The following is a 24,132-nucleotide window of genomic DNA, read 5'->3' as shown; positions in this document are numbered from 1 at the left end:
ATGTACTTATTTTGCATTCTGAGCGGAACAATGAATGTATTGCTTTTGCAATGACGTATATGTGACTTTTGTTACCTTTTGTATAATTTAAAATCCTGAAAGTGGTTTGTGGTAGGACATCAAATCTAGTTAGAGAGAGAGGATGTCAAGAATTAAAAATTTCCCTCGCTTTTCCAAATTATTGTGAAAATGAATAACAATTTATAAAAAAAAAAATCGTATTAAATACACAAAACCTAATTTTTACAAAATTTTTGTGATTTATTTTAGTTTGTGCTATTTATAGGCATGTCGATTTTCGATTTTTTCGATTGATAATAAAATATTTTTTAACAAATAATTTAACTCACAAAACCTCATAGATAGTAAAATGTATTATATACCTACCTACAATAAAAAGTATTTTTTTTTTTTTTAATTATTATATTTATAAATATTTTGATAAGTAAATATTAAAATATATAAGATAAATTACCTTTAAAATAAAATTTAAAATATTTAAATTTTTGTTTATGATCTGTTTACGATTACTTTAATAATATAGTTATTTAAATAAACCATTATGTTCTCAAATAAGACAATGGAATTTATATTTTATTTCTAAAAAAAAAAAATCACCCGATAAAATTTAAATTTATTGAGTTTTAGCCAACTTTTTTACTAAATAAATTTGACCTTAATAAATTTGTAATGGTCCTTATGACTTTTTTTTTTAAGTTCCGACACCTCCGGTCTTTATAATAATATAGGCATCGGAAATCTGATTTCCGGTTACCCGTCCTCGAGCCAAAACCGTTTTCAACATGCTCACAGACCCACAAGCCCGTTCAAAATAAATAATAATGAATGAAATCGATTATCACGTTTTCACGTGTAACTATGTCCTATAATAATATTATAATACATAATTCGGTCATTGCAATGATTACGGTCAATAATAATAAGTACCACAATACATACCTCGCCGAATCGTCGCAGTGTCCTCTCCACTGGACCTCGCGAACGGACAGGAACACGTTATCGCTCAATTTTACGGAAAAAAACTTCGTGTATTGGGTGGCACTAGCGCGGGGAGCAGGCAGAGACCACAATTTTTTATACGACCACGATTTTCATCGCCCAGCGCGCGCGGATGTGCAATGGTAATTTATGCGTATTCCGGCGGTAGCCATATAGAACGAGGGTGCGTTGATGTCCGATTTATCGTGATTCAAAGGAATATGAATAATATTAAAAACCGAAAGGGACTCGCGTGTTATCAGCTCACCACCGAATCCACGGAATCCACATCACCGTATACCTACTACCTATATACCGAAGTTGAATCGCCACTGCAACGTTTATATAGTTTATGCAACGTATAATAATAATAATAATAATAATAATAATGATACACGTTCTCTGGAGACCTGCTGGCAAATCCCGTCCGGCCGGGTGTAGTGGCGGTGGGCCGTGTAGGTGGTATATAGCGGTTGGCCAGTTGTTGTGAACCGTGTTGTGTTAATGGCTCGGAATAACACTGATAACGACGAGGATCATCTCCTGCGCGTCCTGTGCGGCCCTTCCTGTTGCCTACAAATTACCCCCACGCCCGAAACGGAGGTCGAGACTGTCGGGCTGTTGTGAATTCCCAAGAGTCGCGTCGCCTACTGCGCGCACACAATAATAGCAGCGCGAACGCGTGTGGCTGATCTTTTGTCCCGACACACGCGTATAGACGTTTTTGGATTTCCCACGCGCCCGATATTATGTATAGTACTATGACCGCAAAGTATGCTTTAAAACGACAATCGAACATTGTATTCGTTTGTATAATTCGATTCGATATATTTTATGTATAGTCCGTTCGCGTTCACTTTATAATATACACGAATCAAACGGTTACCAACAGAAAACCGCGCATTATAACGAATGTTATAAAATAAGTTTAATTTTAATTTCACGCGGTGTGCCGCCATTGGGCGACATCCATCTCCCCATCTCCCGTCAATCAAATCTCATCAAATTTACTTGTTGTATAACATGTAAATACAAATTGTAAATAAGTATATTAAATTTTTTTTCAATAGGAAAAAAATTAATTCGTTTTATTATTAGTATAAAATAAATATTATAAGCAATAATTTTCCCAGTCTAATATTAATTTTTAACGCTAATATTATTATCGTTATTATTTATTATACAACGTTTTATTTAGATTATATATTTTCGATTTTTATATTATTTTATACAATGATTATTACTGTAATATAATCATCCATTTTTAGCATGATAATGTTTAGATTTAAATGTTACCTGTATCATTATTAATTAAATTTAAGTGGTTTCGATTTTGGTTATTCTCAAACCTAGTTTTCTATAAATACAAAATTAATACTATAACAATTCATAAAAAATATTTTGTCCGTATAATTCATATTTCATTTGAATACTTGTATCTCGTTATAATAATAACCTATTATATTAATAATATTTTTTTTTTATATTTTCTGTACATTTTAATGTTAAACACAAAAAACTGAATAGGCACCTACATAAAAAAAACTTACAAATTAGCATTTGATTCCATTTTAAATTAAGTAACTAAAAAATAGTTCACTTAATTTTATATTTTTACATGTATATAAGAAAGGCTATGAAAAAAAAAGAAATATTCGTTGTGGATACTTGAACATTGATAGTTTTGTGAATCAAATTAGGTTCCTTAGTAACTATATAGTTTTATATTTTGTATGATAAATAACTAAATTTACATGAGACTTTGTGATTATACAGTCCAATGAAGTTCTGAAAACAAAAAACCTAATGAAGTATTTCAAAGATCCTTTATCAAATTATCTGTGTTCAAAGAGACCAGTAAAAGTTTAAGTTTAGCGTTTCTTTATACCGTTCTATTAAAATGACAATGTTGTTTCTATATTAGGTATAGAAATTACATTTTTTTTTTATTTCTATGAAACAACAAATATTATGTAAATCAGAATAATATTTTAATGTACTGTTTTTACTAAAAATTGCTTGGATATGTTTAGGTTCGGCAATAACGGATACGGTAATACGGGATAAGACAATTTTTTAATTCATACATAACATATTTTATTTACTATTTTATTTTGTATTTTACAAAAAAGCTTTAAATACATTAAATCTTTAACTTATATATTTATATATAATAGGTAACTTTTATTATTATTATATAAACTACTACAATATATATAGTCGTATAAATATTGTCTTTGAATAACTGTGTTCTTTCTCCCTAAAATATCAATGTAAAATGTTTTAATTTTTTATTACCAATTCTAAATAGAGTTATAAATTATAACGATAGTCATTAAATTCCTATCGACTGGGGACATCTTATCAAAAAGGTCATTTTACTTTTATATCGTTAAAGGTTAAGAATTTTCGCGGTCTTTGCACATTATAATGGCACTAGGTTAACGGGTTGTCATCGCTTAAAGTAGTATTCTGATAAAAGGGCGCGGTTTTCTCGTAAAAATAATACCGAAATTCGGTTAGGTAAAATGAAAGAAGTATTGGCGGGCTAAGTTAAAGTAGCTAAAATAAGTAGGAAAAAATTAAGGAAATCAAGCAGAAGTTTTTCTCGTCGAGCATGTATAATAATACGAAATTACGGTTAAGGGATAATGACGATTGTGCCGGAAAACAAGAAAAATCGCGTGACATTGACCAACGTCACGCTATCCAATTATTCTTACATTTTTTTTCCCGTTTTTCTAATGAACTTTGTTTATTTTTTATTGATGGTAGAATTATTACGGTATATTATTATGTATTGTACATATTGAAAATGGGGTTATAACTTGTTCAATGAAATATTTTACCACAAGCCGTCATGAAAATTGAATTTGATACAATAATGCTGAGAGTAGATTTTTCCGAGTAAAATTTGTTATACTTCAAGTGATATAACTTACTGTATCTTTTGAATCACACCATATAAGAGTAAAGTAATTGATTTTTATCATATTTCAAGCCAATATTTATGAGCTGAATTCGTCGAAAATTTTTTTTCGCATAAATAATATTATTCATACACCATACCATAATATATATACTAGGTATATTAGTATAGATTTTCTGATATTCGCAAACAAAACATAATGGATCATTGGTTGACTTCAAAGTGACATTAAATGATAGGAAATGTATAAAACGACTGATTTTATGTTATGTATGTTTTGTTTAAACAAAGGAATACTAATTTAAAAGCCTGAGGCTAATTAGATCAAAGACTATATTAATATAGGATGATTAATTAGGAAGGAAATATACATTAATCTATTAGCCAATGTAATAAAATATTCTCATAAAATTGTATGAAAGAAACAGATATTAAATAGTTTCGTTTGGAAAATTATTATGCGATAAAACAATGTCGCAGTTATTTTAATGTGAATTCCTTTGACGAATGAAAATTGAAAAATGTATAAAGATTTTTTCTTGCGTTGTATTTTCTAATACAATTTTTCTTTCAAAATCAATTTTTTTTTTTTTTTGGTAACATGTATGCAATTCAATTCAAATTATTTATTTTTATAGATTATACTTAGCTGATAAAAATATCATAATGATGTGCATTACATTTTTCAGATAGTCTTTAATGGTAATTAAAGTTCGATTCATAATAATTTTAATGAGGAAAATTAATGATAAAGTAAATAAAATTTGCTTAATGTGAATTATAGGTAGGTATATCATCTATTTATCGTTATAAATTATAATTTGAAAATTATACGAATTCAATTGAATGACAGTTATTTTACAATTTTTTAGAAAAACTCTTATAATACATTTTAGATCTTAAAATTATACCATTTAAATAATAAAAAAATTGAATTAAATAATTGTTTTTTTTTTTTGTTTTATATATCTTGTATATTTTATTCACAGTTATATTTACAGCAATAAAAATAAAAATAAAGCATTCAGCAATCTTTCATATTGATATAAAATATTGTCTACTTATCAAGAATTATGAAATTATTTTTTAAGTTATATTGAGTTTTATATAGGTATATTATATTATATATATTTTTATTTATGGAAAAATAATGTAAAATAAATCTTTTTAAAAATTTGTGTACACCTTTAAATTGCAGACAAAAAACTTAGAGATAAAAATAATCATAACTTAAAATTAAATTAATTTGAATTATGCGAATTTAAATTACTTACCTTCTAATAGAAATCGACTCGTTCACTGGACCAGATACCCTTTTATCTTATTTGTTATTCACTATTGTACCGTTTAAATCTTAAATGACAAAAAATAAACTGACACGTGCCTTATTTTGTCAGTAGTATTTTGATTGTACAAGTTTTTTCAAAAAATATTTAAAAATGTAATAAGTTGGTCCTAATTTAATTTATTAATGACTATTATTTTTAATCAAAGTATAACTTATATAATATTTGTAAATAAAACTGAAACTGATATTATTATAATTCTATATTTTATTTATTTTCATATGAACCATTATAATGAGTTTATAATAACTTTTCTATTTATGTAAATTTAATAATTAAAAATAAAAATAGTGTTAATACCTAAATATTACATTAGTCAAATAAAAGTATTTTAAAATTATTTTAAAAATGTAATTTATGTAATTGGTTCTCGTCGTAGTACATCCCAACTTAACTTAATAAACTCCTTAACAACTTCAATTATTCTAAATGTAATTGGCTTTACTGCTGATAGCGGTCTTAAATATACTTTTACAATGATACGTAATTTCTGGCGTTGCATATTATTTCTAGCGGTTAAATTATTGTTCAGCAGCTAGCGTGTACCTTCAACACACGTAATATGACTTGTACGTAAAAATAAAAGCTTAATAATAAAAAAAAAAAGAAAAGAAAAAAGTCCGACTTGGCCACGTAAACGGTTTGGGTATTATGAGCGTTAAATTATTAATTTTCGGTGTTTAAACACGAGTGGAAGGAGGTGAAACTATTCGGGTTTACGCGGGATTATTATTGCACCGGAACCCTCCGAACAATTCCAGGACAAAACGCCACTTTGCATATTTAAAATATCCCGGGCCGTCCGGAGTTATATTAAAACATACCGTGGTATATTCTTAGCATTATTATTATTATTATTATTATTATTATTATCATCATTATGACTATAACCGCCGTCGAGAGTAGGTGGAACAAGTCGTGGTGGGGTAGCGACCAGAGAGAGGGATGGTTGCATTTTAAAATGTAATCCGTTGTGTGTGTATGTTGCCGTCGCTGTTGCTGCCATAACGAGTGGCACACAGGCACCCAACACGACCGACTATGCCATCTCTGTTTCCGGTCCGTCGCCCGTACACTCGTTATCATTTTTTTTTATTGTGATTTCCCCTTTTCACTTGAATTAATATAACGTATATAAGTATATATATATAACTATAGTGGTCTCCAGTCGTGTTGTACCACAAAACTTCCCTCGAAATATTGTTTTTAATACCACTATTAATTGTGGTGTGCCTCTTTGTACTTACGTGACTTGAAAAGACGCCAGATGATGTGTCTACGACGATCAACCAGCGTATTACTACGACTTACATCTCTGCTGCAATTGAAATCGTGTGACACGTGTTTTTACTCCGAGATTGGCAACAATAAGAATGTATAACACAATAATATTATATTAATAATATCATCTAATTATTTTATTTAGATTTTTTTTTTTTTTAATTCTTTATATAAATAAAATCTTGTAGTTACAAAATATGTATAGGTCGATATGATATGGTATTACATTTTGTTTCTTGTACATAAATATTATGTTAGAAAATCAATGTTCGCGTAGTTTAATCTATCTAAATACTTAAAGATATGCGAAAAGTAGGTCAAAATCAGCATATAAAAACTAAATTCAATAAATCTATTTTTGCATACATTTTATTTGGACACATTTAAATGATTTAATGCATTTACGGTCGAATAGCGAACAACTTCAATAATGGCAGAACAGAACACTAACCGACAACGTGTAATGTATGCAAAAAATAAATTACTCAGTCAGTCAGTTGAAAAAAATCTTCAGAACGGTTTTTTAGTAGTGTATAGGTATATATTATCATGCAGAGATTGGTGCAGTGTCTTGACGTAGAACGTGAACCTGCATGCTCGTCGAACCGATTAGGTCAACTCCCCTGAATCATAAAAACAATAAATTGCAGTGCAACAGCTATTGTATGTCGGCGGTCGGGTTCGATTTCCTACAATGGAAAATATGTTCTTCGATTGGATTACTGAGTTATTGCAGAGGTTTAATAGAATACAAACGCAGATGTAATGTGGTTATTCACAAATGTCTTGTTCTCTACATCATACATAGAGGCACCTATATATCTTATATAAAATAATATTATCGTGATGTATTCGTTACATGTATTTATAATAAATCAATTGATCATACAATATTCAGAGTGTGTAGCTACACGTTAAGTTCACGAAATAAAAACAGTATAATAACGACACTGATTTGTTTTGTTTTACAGAACATTGAAAATGCCGCCGGCTTTTTACGGACTGTTTGCCGTGTATGTGACGTTTGTCGTACTGGAAACACATGCCATTACCATTGAAGAATTGCCGCCAGGTAAGTTTTCGATATTTCTTCGTTTATAAATATAGATAAATAACCGAGAAAACAAATATAAAGAGAAAACAATAGACACCGCTGTTGTTTGTTAATATCTCGGTAAACCCGTAGGTAATATGGTAATTTACCGTTTCTCACCGACAGCTTGTCATTAAAAGTTTATTTCCACACGAATGGTGCGTAAAATAAGTAATATTAAAACGCTATTTTTTTGCAATTCGGCGGAAAAAAAAGAAAAACTTTTGAATTTTGTCGAATATATTTCAAAAACTTACAATATTCTTTTCCAAAAAAAACTCATAATTTCAGTATTACTTTTGAATTTTGTCCTTGCAACCTCGGCAAAAAAGTTATACCGCATTTTATTAATATATTTCTGACGTGAAAATTTATTCGTGAAAGAATTACACTACGCATTGGGTTTTATTTAAATTTAAATTGAACGCCAGTGACGCCGTATTTAGCGTGGTAAAAAAATGATCGAATCGATATCGTGTATTATGTATAGAATTAAACGTCGTAGGCGTTGCAGTAGATCCAATACTAAAGAGGTAAGAACTATGTAAACCAGATAGGATGACGGAGTGTTACCGCCGTACAAAGGATTATCCTCGACAACGAACAATCGCGGGACGCGGGACAGGAATAAAAATAAAAACATGATCCTAATCCTTTAAATAATATAATAATCGTGTCTCGAAAGCTCTTCGGGTGCTCTTGGATAACTTAATACGGTCTCGCTCTGAGTAGTAATACCCGCCATTAATGTTTAAGTTTATGATACGCGTGTTTATATTATTGTGTCGGCGGTGCTTTTACAGTGGACAGAGAGAGAGAGAGAGAGAGAGAGAGGAGTGCACAATATGACGTGGAAAACGACGATTTTCTTCGGACGAGTAAGAACCGTACATAATATCATTATGTAGTCGAACGGTTAGGGGCGGTATGGACGACATCCGATAGCATAATATATACGCCGATATACTACGCGGATACACCGCATATAGTTGTACACGTATAATATAGCGAGTCGCAATATAGCCGTAGTGCTATAGTGTCTGTCTAAATCAGATGCCGAGGAGAAAAGGGCGGTGTATCGGCGATACAAGTCGGCGGTGGCAAGGGTGGACCGAGGTGGTTGGTGTTCAGGTGGGAGATGTGTTTTACACGCACACCGCGGACGGCCGAGGAGAGTGCGTTTTGTAAGCGCGCGTGTAGCATTTCTTGTCGTCGTGTAACCGGATCGACCGCGGAGGGATTGGATTTCTCGAACGCACGGGCGTTACCGCTCGCCACCGCCGACTACAACCGTGTAGAATATACACGCGTGTGTGTTGTATACCGCAATCGTGTAGTCGTGTCGTAAATATTATATATATATATTATATACCTATACATTATAGAGGGTGGATAGAATAATATTATCGACGGCGGCAGTAGTGTGAGTTTTCTTTGTTCGACAAATCGATCACGCGGCGGCACCTATACAATATTATAAAACGCTAGCCCACGAAGGGTCTTCGACTTGTAACATCGGCGGAATCGTCGTTATAACAATATTATAATATTATGCAAAACAAACGGTTATTACTGCACGTGTAAACTGCATTTTTATTTACTGCGATATATTATTATTATTATTATTATTATTATTACGACGATATGACGATAATAATAATATCGCAGTGTTGGGCACGTTACGTCATATTTCGTCATATATTAGTTGTAACAAAGTTGGGCATACGTACTAATCCTATGCTTAGACCATTGAATTTGATTAGCGATTCCCCTCAAAAACGTCTATGTTTGACGAGTACTCAATATAATTATTTTACTACTCGTAAAATTGAAATGATTTGTAACAATTTAAAAATCATTTGGAAGTTAATCCAATTCTATTTCGATCCTGTTTTGGAGACGATTATTAGCTTTTGTAATTTTGGTTGGCCATTATAATAAAAAAAAAAATTATCGTATTCAAAATGTATACTTAATAAAAATGTGAACATATATTTTGGATTTTTAATTGTACAGCTTTATATGTAGAATATAGTACCTAATACCTATGTATGCGTATAATTAAACCTCATTTATTTGATGTATTATGTATTATTGTTTATACTTTATTACACAATAGGTACTATATTTCATAATAAGGGAATGAACATTTTTAAAACGTCAATATGGAGATGTGTATAAGTTGGTCAAAATTAAGCACCCCTAAAATACGACTTAACATCAGCCTGCTCAATGTAGGCATGACTAATTATTATTATAGTACCATATAAGCCATAAGGTAATATTAATACTTGAATTGTTGGAAGGGGTGCAATGGGACGAAGTTCCTCTGCCTATTTTTTTTTTTATATTTTGAGAACACCCCTTCTAATTACTAAGCATTAAAACGGGGGATGATTTGTTCTTTTTACAAAATTATTTTGAAATGCATTATATTTTTTTATTTTATTAAATAAAATATTTAACTTCAACTTGATAAGTTATACACTTATCTTTATTGTGGTATGTAGTAAATAAAAGTTAAAGAATTTAATTCCTTTACAATTTAAAAAAAAAAAAATTATTTTTAAATAAATGAATAAATATATTTTTCAAAAATATAAAAATTGAATTACTCATAAGAAGTTTTTATACTCGTTTATTGTAACTATTTGTTTGAGAATTAACGGTTTATGATAGGGGGAGATTTACCTAATAACTTTCACCATAATTTAGAGTTCAATAATTTCAAAGAATGTATATTTTTCAAGTCACAGAGTTTCACCATTATCCATGTTTGAATGTTTGTGAGTGAGTTTTGTTTTCCACTGTATGAAGTAATCAAAATTATGATAACATAGTGTATATTATTGATATAAAAAGCGCTCGATAATGGGTTGGTATACCAACATATATGTACAATAAGAACCGTTGAGCGCGTGACAACGTACAAATCGACAATAACCAGTCTGGTTATACATTGTTTGTTTAAAAAAATGTATTTAGGTACATGTATTGCACAACTGACTATCTACAAGCATATAAGTTTGAATTTTTTCTTCATTTCTATATCAAATCGATTTTTGTTTATAATATTTTCATTTTATTGTAAATATAATCATAAAATGTCTGTAAAATATAAAAATGTACAACAATTCATTGTGGTTATACTATAAATATAATATATACATAGGTACCTACATATTTTATTACATCAAAACTCTTTGGATTGCAAATATTTCACTTTCAATGTAGGTATGCGTTATTAAAATTGTACACATAAATAACTTTGTCAAATTTAAATAGGTAATATGCTTATGACTTCATGGAAAAATAAATTACATCGAAAAAACATGGCACACATAGTAAATATTAACTCTAACAAAAACTTGCGAGAATGATTTTTTGGAAAATATATTTTTGTTTAATTTAAATTACTGTTTTCAGAATTTAATTTCTAGTTGTATATAAATACATAACGATTAATTGAAAAGTATAATCGATCGCACGAGATTTATAAATAAAATAATAATATTATAATGTCACTATGTTGAACACTTTGCTAAAAAAGCTATAAATATATAATCAAATAATACGTTGACTAATATCATTTTAAAACAATAATTTTAAATTCATAGTTTAACGTGAAATATATTAGTGTTGCATGCAATAATTGTTATTTTTTACTGTAATTACTTATAACTTTTTAGTATAGTTAAACAAGTGCTTTAAAAATTGCATGTAACTATTGTAAATGACATATAATTGTTATATACTTTCCAAAGGTAATTGTAGTAATATAGTTTCTTTAAGTGTTCTTTAGTCTACGCAATACCTGACGAAAACTATCAACGCAAAAAGTAGAAAAATTAAAAGTGAGGTCGACAAATTCCATGTGTTATTAATATAATATATATAAACCAATTTAAAATATATTTAAAGTCAAAAAAATTAATTTAAACATCATATTTTAAACAACAATCACGACTGAAACTGTAACCTAAATCTAATATAGTAGGTATATACATAATTGCTACAAATCGTTTTAGACAACTTTGTGATTACTTATTATTACACATTTTTTACACGAATATTATAAACTAATAATATTGCACATAATATTTATTATTAATTATATTGGTAAGGTACTATGATGTTAAATCAAAAATGAGTAGGTATCACATACCTAGTATATGTATCAAGTCCGGATTTTATTGTTAAATTGTTTTAATTTTTCTTAATTTATTTTATGATAATTAACGTTGTTACTTGAGAGACATTACGAATTTATAAAATGTGTAGGACAATCGCACGTGAGCAGCGTGAGGTATACGTGTGACATCTGTGTCCGTTGTCTGCATAAAAGACAATAAAAACATATGGTAAAGAGTGGTGGTGGTTAGGTTAGATATGGTAGGGGAATGAAATGTGTTATAAAACTTCTAGTATTGTTTTACCATGATACTTAGAAAAGGTTATCGTGTGATCGGACTAGCAATATGTAAAACGTATGCGCGTACCTACACCTTTTCGTGTTATTACCGTAGTACTTGGTCTGCGACGGTGGTTGGCTGAAGGAAGGGCGTTTTGAATAAATTTTTTCGTACAGTTTTATACATGTATTTTATGATTGCGTCTAAAGAAGTGTTTCCTATTTCTTGCGAGCAAGAGAAACGGATATACGTGCCCTTTAAAAGTCACATAAAATTGGCGGGTCCGAAACAGACGCATTGCGTCCCTTTTTCCCTCCTATTGCCCACGCACTGCATAACTCGACTTTACTTCGTATACATATATATAACTGTTATTATTATTATTATCATCATTATTATTATTATTATTATTATTATTATTATTATTATTATTATTATTATATGGTTGCTTTGGTTATACGTGAGAAAAATTGTATGGCCTTTGCCAATTTCACATATACTCACACATTTATACGTATATATATATGCCTAATGTCATTCGACTATAACGGCAATTCCATTTTAAACGTTCTCTCTTTGGGTTGACCAACACGATACGTCCATTTGAATTCAAAACTCAATGTATTGTACCAAAAACCGATCACCAATGGTGTTGAATATTTTATTTTGAGCCAACAAATATTTTTCATTGCAGATTTTTATCGTGAATTATTATATAACTGCATACTATATTGTATCGCCTCACTAGTATCTCCGCGATAGGCAAAATAAACTATGATTATAAAGATTTATTTTACTTCGAAAACACATGTTAGAACAGCTTACTAATATTACTAGTATATTAACTATGGTTAAAAAAAATATTAAAGACAATTTTATTTACAATTAATATTATATTTTACTTATAAAAACAGAGCAACTTTAAAAATGTTTTTTGCATATTGAAAGTTTTGATTAGTTGTATTCATTATGTAAATAATATTGTCTATTGAAGTAATTTATAATATTTTTAAATACATTTTAAAAATACGAATCAAAAAAGAAAAATATTTCTCGAATAACCTTCTCAATATTTCATAACTATAAACAGTTCCTTGTTTATTGAACTATCTAATTATCCGTTGTATAATAATGTAATATTATAATATGTGGTATCGTGGTAGTATTATTTTATAACATTTAACTACCATATATTATTTAATACGTTATTTCACGTAAATTCTAACCTATAAGTATGTTATTGACGAATTTGGCATAGTATGAAATAATAATCGTAATAAGATGGTTTTCGTAGTATGATTTTTTTTTATAATGTTCGTTAATTTTCTTACTATTATAATATATAAATAAACATTTTTGTAATAAAATCTACCTAGAAATAATCAGTTTTGATTAAAATCCGTTAATATACTTGGTATTATGAACTATTCAATTTGTATTTAGCAGTGCTGAAAGCATAAAATAATATAAGCTTAGTTTAACTAATGTTTATTTCTAGCATTAATTATTTTACCATTATTCTTAAAATGCATTTGATTGTATTTTTAATAATATTTTTATTTTAATAAGCTTTAATTGTATATAAAACTGTCAGAAAATATTCCTTGCATATTTTTTTAGTCTTGCCCGATTACACTTTTGGCCTTTTATAAAAGTTTTGCATCCCCTAGAGGACAAATAAAAATAACGATAAAAAACCGTTCCCTCTTTCCATGTTTAATGTATTATTCTATGCAATACGCAAATATAAATAAAAACGATATAATAACGTTATTATTTATTAATAGATATATTTTCTTATGTTTCCATTTGGTTTTATAAATTCATATCTAATACAGCAGATAACCGAATTAAAATTGTATATTCGATAATAATATTATATTATTGAGCATGAATAGTAACAACACCGTTCTTCAAAAAGTCCATCCAAATTACTATTAGGTATTATGCATGTTATTTTAATAATATGGAAATATGAATATAAAATCCTCCGGTAACACGCGGGTTTGATTACTTCTGTATTTTCGACGTAATGTTCTCTAACGTGGACCTACTATATACACATAATAATTGATTAATGACTATTAAACAAAATAATATATATGTATTTATAGCAGATATTAATATGATTTTTAATGGACATTAAGGAATTTCGTATAATTTAAGCTAAAGACAATAAATTGTTCATAGTAAGTTATTGTTATTAACATTAATTAGTTAATAAATATATATTGCAGTAAAATTGAAAAAAAAATAATATTAAGTAAAATACCGTTAGAAATTATTAAATTAATATTAAAAATTTTAAATAGTATATCTGATATTTCAAAAACTCGTTAAAAAATATTTACTCATAAAGATGGAAATAACTAAATGAATATATTTTGACTTATATGTAAGATCAGCATAAAATAATAATACACTTTTTACAGTGATTATTTAAATTATATAATTTTCTAATAAATCGAATTTACTAACGTCACATGAGTAATAATAATGTCAGGAATCGATAAATAACAAATTAATTGTTTAAGTCCTTCTTAAAATATAAGACAGTTTATAATATCACATTATTAAACGGTAATTTATTACATACTGGTAAATCATTACCTATATTATTATTTCAAAACATTTCGCACAAAAATTACTATAATGTAAATATAATTGTTGTTAATAATCATTATACATTTTTAACATAAAACGTATTTATACATTTTGCTGAGTTTATTATATTGAAAATATTTTATGTCTTAAACGATAAAATATTATATGATTATCTACAAAAATTAATACTTATCATCGTAAAATACTTTACTGGAATGAATTAATTTAAATGTTTACTATAATAATAAATAAATTTTATTATACTTAAATTGTAAACGGTAAGTATAGTATACAATTTTTAATTTTATAGTTATTGAATTATAAAAAAACCAAATATCGAAAACTTTAAAACATTTTAAGACAGGTTAAATTGTCAAAAGATAGGAGAAAAGCATTGGATTTCTCATTCATAAAAAGATTGTTTGAGACACCCTGGATCTGTTAACACAATATGGCGTGGTACACGATTAAATAACATTGTACATATACCCATTTTTTTTCATACACCTCACCCATCCCGTCCGTGAATACAAACCAGTATAAACGTTGCCCTTTGATAGTAAAGTTTAAATATCGTGTTTGCTCTCCTCCCACGAGCGTCCGTGGATAATCCATCTTGGAGGGGTTGTTTTAAACAGCTTCCGGCTAGAAGAAAGAAAATAATAATAAACGAACCAGACACGATAGCGCAGTATGTATATATTTAACCATGCAGTCGTGTTTAAGGGGAAAGAAGAAAAAGAAGCACGCCGCGTCGTACCACCGTTTTCTCCCTAACGATGATAACAATATAAATCGAATATGCCAGCTATAGAGTCGTTATTTCTACGTGGATTTCTTTACGTCCCCGTTCCATCCGAATTTTCCGGTGGATGTGTATCAGTATACAGGATAAGAAGCAATAACAATCGATCCAGGAAATTATTTTACGAAACTTCGAGGACTTCTGTCCGGGACTTCAGATACGGCGAATGAACGGTGAATACAAAGTGTATACTTTGTTCATATCTCGACTACCATTGACTTTACCTATGTTATGTTTGAGATGTGGTGGGTAGAGGCCACTATAACGGTGGGGCAATTCAATTTATTACTGGCACTTTCCGAAGTCATTTTTATATCCATTTGTCCGGGGAAACGACCACTATAAATGATCACTTCCAGCGTGTATATATTTTTATCATTTCACTATTATCTCGCTATTTCGCCGCTACTGCCATGTCTTATGGTGGTCATCGTCTTAGGCAAGGAACCCAAATATTTAACGACGCCCAGAGTTTTTTAATGTCTTTGTCCCGTTTAGTATTCTAAACCAGGCGAATACGGTTTATGCTTTTTCTTACCCGACCTTCCATTCTTTATCACTATATACACCCAAAGACGTTTAACTCACACAACGTCATCAAAAATGAGTATGAAAAATATAAAAAGAAATAGAGGCCCACGTGCACTTTATTTACTGTCGACGTTTACTTAAATACGACCGATTCGTACGAGAACCGTATAGGTATTTTATATAAATGATGATCGTTATCGTAGAGTTGCAATAGAGTCGTATTCTAAGAATATCAGAGAACGTTTTAAAATAAACTATTTTTTGCGAAAAAGAATCGTATTAAAATCATTAATAACAATACATTTTATTAATTTCTTCTTAAGTGAAAGGTGGTGATCCATTTCATTGATTATTCCGAAGAATTTTAACTTATTTTAAAAATAATTTTATTATTTATTATTTTAGTTTCAAATTCTTAGGAAATACATGTTTTGGCGTATTTCAAAAAATAATGATCGATTTTCGAAGGATTGGTTAATTAGTAATAACTTAATACGTATCGATGACCGGATTATAGTGGCACAGGAGTAGATATCTCGAAAAAATGTATTGTTTCATTCGATATTCACCTTATTTAAATTTTATATATATTTAACATTATAATTAATTAAACACTCGTTTAGTATTCAATTTTTATGTATGATAAACCGTAGCAATATACGTTGTTCAAAAATTTAAAAAAACATAAAAAACATATAGAATAATATTAAGATTACAAAAAATATAATTTTCCTTTTTAAAATATTGTTTTGTCGTATAATTATGTAAAAATAACATTTTCGAAAAAATTCAAATTTTTATTTAATAGCAAGCGTAAACACGTAAGATCACCTTTTATTTTATTTTATTATGTTTATTATTGTCAAATCTAAACAATGTATACTAAACAAATTATATATATTTTTTATTCAATATTATCGATGTATTATCATCATAGATCAACTTATGAAATTAATAATAATAACGTAAAAAATGGTATTTTCGTCTTGGAATTAAAAAAAAAATACAAATATTGCCGAAAAATATTTTAAAATACACTTTATATTTACAAAAAAATGCGCAAACTAATATTATAACATTTCCTTTGTACATAGTCTTCCAAAATAATTTGAATGTGTATTTTTAAAATTCTTGTGTCGAATATCTCCTTTATTCTTTTTAAACAAAATTCAACTTATTCAAAATGTGTTTGCATGTTTGAGCAAAAGTTGCGAACAACTAAGGGAGGAGATGTTGTGTGTCGATTTTCCAGGTAAATACGTGTTGCCCCTTCCATATAAGTACGTGCTTGGAAAACATGATGTAGCCTCAGCTCAACCCCCAAAACGCAATCCCAATAAATATCTTCGTAATTTTAAACTATAAAGTTTGGTCTTTCCCTGAGTAAAATGATTTATCATGCAATTATTATTTGCCTTTGCTATGTCAGATCTATAGTTATAATAATATAGTCTTTAATATTCACAAAATATAAAATAAGGTAGATTATTCGATAAAATTAATATTGTTTTATTTATTTTTTTTATTTTTTTTATTAGTCAAAATATTGTCTTTTGAACACTAAAAACAATAATAATTATAATAATAATGAAATAATCATTTGATTTTATGTATATAAATGTTAAATTTAAAGATCAAATATTATAACGTAACGATGTTGATAAGTAATTAATATAGCTTTTTTAAATATTGTCATCGTTAACGTGGTAACTAGTTTTAAGTCGCATTACATCGGAATTTAATGAAATTAAAATCAATTTTCATCTATGTTCATACAACAACCCTATCGGATTTTTGTATAAATACGCAATAAAATAACTTTTCATTTTTTTCTCGCCAAAAAATACAAGTTTTTCATAAAAATATATATATTTAATTAAATTACCTTCAACGAATAATAGTTGTATGTTTTATACTATAATATACACTTACAGTAGGTTCAGCACATCTTTATTCGCTCGAAACGATAATTCACTTTTAAGTTGTGGTAGGTCTTGTAGACTGATATATTGAAAAATGACTATTACACGTCGCATTAAGGGTATATTCAAAGTCACGCGCCGACGCCCGGGGACGTGCAAAAAAGTTTAAAGAGACATTTTCCGCATCGTGGTTTACTGTAAAAATAGCAATACACGCGGTAAAGTGATTTTCTAACGCACACATTTAATTTACTGAGACATCCATCATGCGCATGGTGGAAATACTGTACACGAACATAGCTCTATAATATGAAGTGCATTATATGCACAAGTTCATTTGAAACTTTCGAATTTAGTTAATGTCCCGGAAATGTATTTATCTACAGCCTGGTTCCGCGGAGGGCCGGTTATTCCTTGTTAATTTCCTGAACGAGCCCTGCAATGCCGGGGACCCGGCCACTTTGTATTACTAATGCGTTTATCTTGTCGTCGTTTTCGGATTTATTGCCGGTTGACGTTTAGTACCCCGAGTATGTATGTACGTGTGTAATATTGAGAGAGAAGGGATGGCTGTTTCCCTCACGGTATCGTCTACCACGTGCGCGGGGCTTGTAGGGGTACGACCGTCCGATACCCGACCCCCGGGGATACGCCTCCCCGTAATAATTTCACCCTGTCAAAGTCCCGGGCCAAAAGGAGATATATACACCCGCCACTGCACCACCAACCTCCCTTGGACATTTTCAGTCTGTGTAGTTATTGTTATTATAAGGGTCATTTTCTTTGAAACGATTTTTTTTCTTCCCGGACTTTACGTCCTCCCATGGTTGTCGGCCAGCATCTTTATTTGTTTCCGAATTCCAAAAACTACCGCTATACCATATACATAGGATATAATAGAGGGCCGTCTACCCTCAAGCTAAATATATATTTTTTTTTTAATTTGAAAAAATTATAATAAGAAAGAAAAAAAATTTAGTACTCAAATAAAAAATATGTAGGTATGTAAGAAAACAAAATTCTTTAATTTTATATACATCGGATGAACATTTTTATAAACAATTGTCTTCTATGCTGTACCTATATGAAAATAATTTTAAATATACATTTAACTATATAGTTCTGTAAATATGTATATACTCATAATATATTATATTTTTGTCTTTAACATAATTTATTTTGGTATAAGAACAATCCGTGCCCTTTATCGTTATTCGTATAAGTCTTATTTTATTCGTACATATATACACACATATATATAAGACTTATCAGGACTTATGACCATTGTTTAGATATTTAAATTGTTCATACAGTTGAGAGAGGAGAGATTTAAGTGCGTGTGTGCGTGTATGTGTGTGTGCATGTTTGAGTGTGAGTTTGTTTGTGGTCTGCTTGAAATCCTTAAATCAGACTAAACAAATGGCCTTTCAGATATTTACGTCGTAAGCTAGCTTTTACCTCGAGTGCGTTCGGAATTTGTCACTTCACGAGTCTGACCACTTCGTTGAACTTTAATCAAATACATACCAACTAGGCCTACGACTTGTAAATACTTTTATATAAAATAATGTTATGTACATTGTTTAGAAGAATGCATAATATTATGTTTTAAATATCTAACTTGAAAAATACACATTTTTGTATAATATTATACCTTAGTTCATTTTTATAAATACGCTTAAATTTTTCAATAGGTACTATACACTCAAACAAATACAAAATAATAAGAACAAACAATTGATTTTTAAATTATTATGATATTATAATTTATTTTGAATGATCATTATACTGTATATACTATTATAATTAACATAATATAAACGCACTATTAATTTTCTATTTAATGACTTTTTTTACTATCTAACAATTGTGAATAGGTGTATATTATGCAGGCAAGAAGGAATGAATTGAGGGCAGTATTATAACCTTTTACAATGGGTGTATGAGGGTTGTTTGCCAAACTAGCAATGTGTTTGATATTGATTTGCCATATAACGATAAAAAATTGTTTGTTACTTTAGAAACTTAAAACAGTTCTAAAGTTTTTTCTTTTTTTTTGGGGGGGGGGAGAATAGCAACATCTAAAATTGTTTTTTATTCAATGTCTCCTTGTAACCTGTACTTAGATTGTCGAAACAGCTGATGAATATTCAATAAGATAAACACACACACACACACATATATATATACTAATATATTATTTTTAAATCTTTTTTTTTTAATCGGCTTAACTACTCAATTATTCAGTTAATTTGGTCAGACAGTACTATGACATTCCGTTGTTTTAATGGGTGAATAATTTTTTTTTTTTTAAAAAACTGTGATTTGTTGTAGTGAATACTATGGTGCTAAAACCCAACTGTCGGTTATGTCAATTGTTCTGATGTCATCAGTATTTGCTGAATGACAATCAATTTTATTTTATCTTGTATTTTGTATGAATTAATTTTTTTGATTGAATCATCGTTTATTATTTCACTAGGTACCATTGAAAGGATTTTCAACGAAAATAAATTATGAACGATTTGGGAGGTCATATTTTTTTCTAGTTATTTCTACGCCCCTATTTCAATACCTTCAAATCAATACAAAAATGTATGTCTAAATTACAATTATTTCTAATTCTATCGTTTATAAAGTGAATATTGCAAAATTAAAAAAGAAAACAGTTAAATATTTCGGAAATAAAGTGACTATAATATAAGAAAAAGCTATCATAGGTTTGGTACAATTCGTAATATCGCAAATTCATAGACATCGAACACTCCAATATCATTCTAATATTTACCAGAAAAAAAATCTGGATAATAAAAAGTATATTATTATAATATTATGTAGTAGACACTTACAGTATATAGGTACTACATTAATGTTGTATCTGCTGCGAAATAATCGAGTGGAATATTTTATTTTCTACTCCGTTTGCGAACACCGAAGCCGAACCCTAGAAATATTATGAATAAAATAAATGTTCCCGCAAAGGCGATCCCAATAAATAGGAACACTTATTTATTCGTTACCTTCTAGAAACACCACGCCGTCCGTATACAGTATATGTAAAATAATAAAAAAAAAATCAACTGCGTTTTATTTCCGATTGCACACTTCTCGATATCAGTCCCGACCGCCGCACAGTAGTACACGGCAGAACGATTTTTACGGAGAATGCGAAACCCGAGCATTTTGTCGTTATCGTCTCTATCGAGGCACGTACGTTGCGACACACGATAATTGTGTCGCGATCGCTCAGACTCGCGATGCACGTAATAATATAAAGCGTTATATTCAATAATTGCATCGATTATATTATAATATAATAGCCGTGAACGTACGTTGGGGCGGTACGAAACCGAATTGTTGTGTAGTAATAATATAAATGCGACCGACGACACAATTAGTAGCGGGAGGAGATGGTTGTTGTACGTTCTCCTCCTATCCTCGGCGGCCGGACGACGTGGTTTAATTTGATTTTAATTACGTTTCTACGGCGGTTCGCGGTCGGGGCGGATCGTGCAGGGTCTGCAGCGCGCGCGATTTATTAAACGGCCAGCGACGACGCAAACGACCCGTGAAATTCGAGAAAACCCTGTCCGAGATTCTGGAGCCACCTCTACCTCCTTCCCACAACCGTATCATTTCCCGAGTCCTGAGAATACGATCGTCCGGCGTTTCGGCACGATAACTCTTGAACAGTCGCCTGCACAATAATGCTGCACACGGGTTATTTTCACGGTACAAGACGATTGCTGGTGTAGGGTACCCGATACGAAGGGGTGATTCGTAGGGGGATGGTTATTATGATAGGTAAGGGCTGAGGGTGGAGGGGGCATCGTAGGAGACTCGGTTAAGTGTCCTCGTGTCAAGAAGGGAAGGGGTATAGTAATACTTTTTTCACGTACGACCGCTGTCCAAAACGGTTAATTTTGGTTTTTTTTTTTTATTTTTTTATCATCTGCAGTTGTTGTTATTCCGCATGGCAGTAAATATACTATGCGTCCCGGTTAGTATAATATACGTATTATTCGGTTCAAAGTTACTCTTTTTTTATTCAATGTCACCTCGATATAGTTTTATTTTTATATCCACTTGTATATATTTCAATTGAAAACTAACATACAATATCCAGTTAGGATATTAATAACTTATAACCCATAACCCATATTATGTAACCAGTTTAAATAAGTAATATTCTAAATGCTATCATTTAAAACGTAATTTATGAGGTTGCATAGTATTACTATTGACCTTAAAATTACACGCAAAATGTTCAAATATAAGTATTTGCATTTAAGAAATATTATTATTAACTTATGCCCGTAAGGTTTATTTTATAACAAATAATTCTTGTCTTTATAGTTTAAACTTTTAAAGTATTGGCTAAAAGTATTTCGATACATTGTATTTTTTTGTGTTATGACTTATGGCCGATATAGTATAATGATGCTTATTGCTAATAGCCAATACGAGGGTTTTGAAAATCAATAAAATTACATTATCCTTTTGATTCCATTTATTCCACCGTAAAGATGTTACTTCTATAAGTTGGTTATTCACTTATTTTTGAAAAGTTTCAAAAATAATATCTATCCGATAGTTTACCAATGACATATGAGAAATGAGTCCTAACCACAAAGTTTGTACTTCAGAAGTATATTAAAAGTATATTTGTTATACCTACTAGAATATAATGAACTCTTTACTTTAGGGATTATAAAAACAATTTTAATTTTTCCTGCACTCTCTTAGTTCTTAATTCCGAATACATTCATACAGACGTGCATTTCAATAGGCTCAGGATACTGAAAAAATATGCGTTTGAGAATATTAAATGGTTTTTACCTCTATTGAATATTATGTAAATTGAGTGTTAACTGGTGTGAATATGACTCCACTTATACAGTTTAACGGTTAGAAGGCGCCTGGGTTATCCACCTCTGTTATAATATAATAACTTTTTTCACATTGCTCTACTAAGTCATTGCATATATGCAGTAAAATGGGTTTTTTAAATCGCATGTGTTTGTGTGTATTATTAAAGAATATTCGACTTTTGTCAAGTGAGTTGGATTCAAGAATACAACCTTTTGAAAGTTTACTACCATAACAACGAAGAAAAAACTTAAAAAAAAGGGTCTTTTCTTCTTCTCATAATAATTTATCCGAGTGCAGTAATACACCGTAGTCGACATTAAATACTTGGAATATTATTTTCATTTTTCATCACAAGTATATTTGAACAAATAATTAATCTAAATATATTGTTTTATTAAAAATAATATTTTTATGAACTAAGAAATAATATTGATTTTTCTTAATTATAAAGTTAAAAAAATAAATAGTGGAATAAAATTGTATTTTTCTAACATTGACAATTGATCATAATAATTATCAACCATGTTCAATAATATTATTCCCCTTTACTCTAGTGTTGCTTTTTATGAAATAAAACACCCCATTTCTAACAATAATCCCGCACTAATGCACAAAAGTCCATACTTAGTCCTTACTCCCTTTAGGTTATTTGTGACAATTATTCGAAGAGGGGAATCTAACAAAACAACTTTTAAATATAATATAGACGGTGTACAACAATTACTAAAAATAAAAATGAAAGGCTTCGTATTAATATTTTGTCGTGTATTTTTGATTTTCTTATAATTATCATTCTAAAAAGTCAAACATTTTTTTTTCAAGATACAAAAACATTTTAAATACAAAACATTTTAGTGGAAATGAGTATCTATCTTCTTTAAGTAAAACTTGAATTAAGATAAGGGTGTACTTAAACATTATATTATCAGAAATAAATTAGATTATAAGTTGTACTAATGTCGAACGTCACTGGTCGAATTGCGTCATTTAATTAAAAATATAATAAAGCATTATTTTAGTGAACATGTCTAAATATATTAATTATTCTTACAGTTTGATTCCAATTATATGTTAAATTTCCTCTTATAGATTATTCAATTGAATTATATACGTTTGTTCTCTAAAGTTAAACTTTGTAATCAAACTTCCAGTTGATAATTTGCATATATTGTAATTTTAAATCACTTTAAACTTTGAATTTTTAAAATTGGTCAGAATTTATTAGGTACTAAAAAAACATTTGCAGACTTTTTCAGTAAAAAGTATTTTTTTATTTTAAAACTGAATAAATATGAAACTATTGCTTATAGTTAACATTTAAAATACATTTAATTTAAA

The 24,132-nt window shown here is 29.3% G+C and overlaps 1 protein-coding gene across 1 annotated transcript in view; it reads left to right on the top strand.

The window, feature by feature from the left end:
* Positions 1 to 24,132, top strand: part of LOC113555021 (semaphorin-2A) — a 345,931-nt gene that overhangs the window by 183,130 nt on the left and 138,669 nt on the right. Inside the window, exon 6 of the mRNA XM_026959297.1 lies at positions 7,527 to 7,627. Within this exon, the coding sequence (XP_026815098.1) occupies positions 7,537 to 7,627 (91 nt within the window). The 5' untranslated portion in view covers positions 7,527 to 7,536. The remainder of the gene's footprint in view (positions 1 to 7,526; positions 7,628 to 24,132) is intronic.

The sequence above is a fragment of the Rhopalosiphum maidis genome, chromosome 1 (assembly GCF_003676215.2).
Source record: "Rhopalosiphum maidis isolate BTI-1 chromosome 1, ASM367621v3, whole genome shotgun sequence".
NCBI classification, from domain to species: domain Eukaryota; kingdom Metazoa; phylum Arthropoda; class Insecta; order Hemiptera; family Aphididae; genus Rhopalosiphum; species Rhopalosiphum maidis.
Note: the sequence above shows the minus strand (reverse complement) of the source record. Positions and strands in the feature narration are given on the sequence as shown.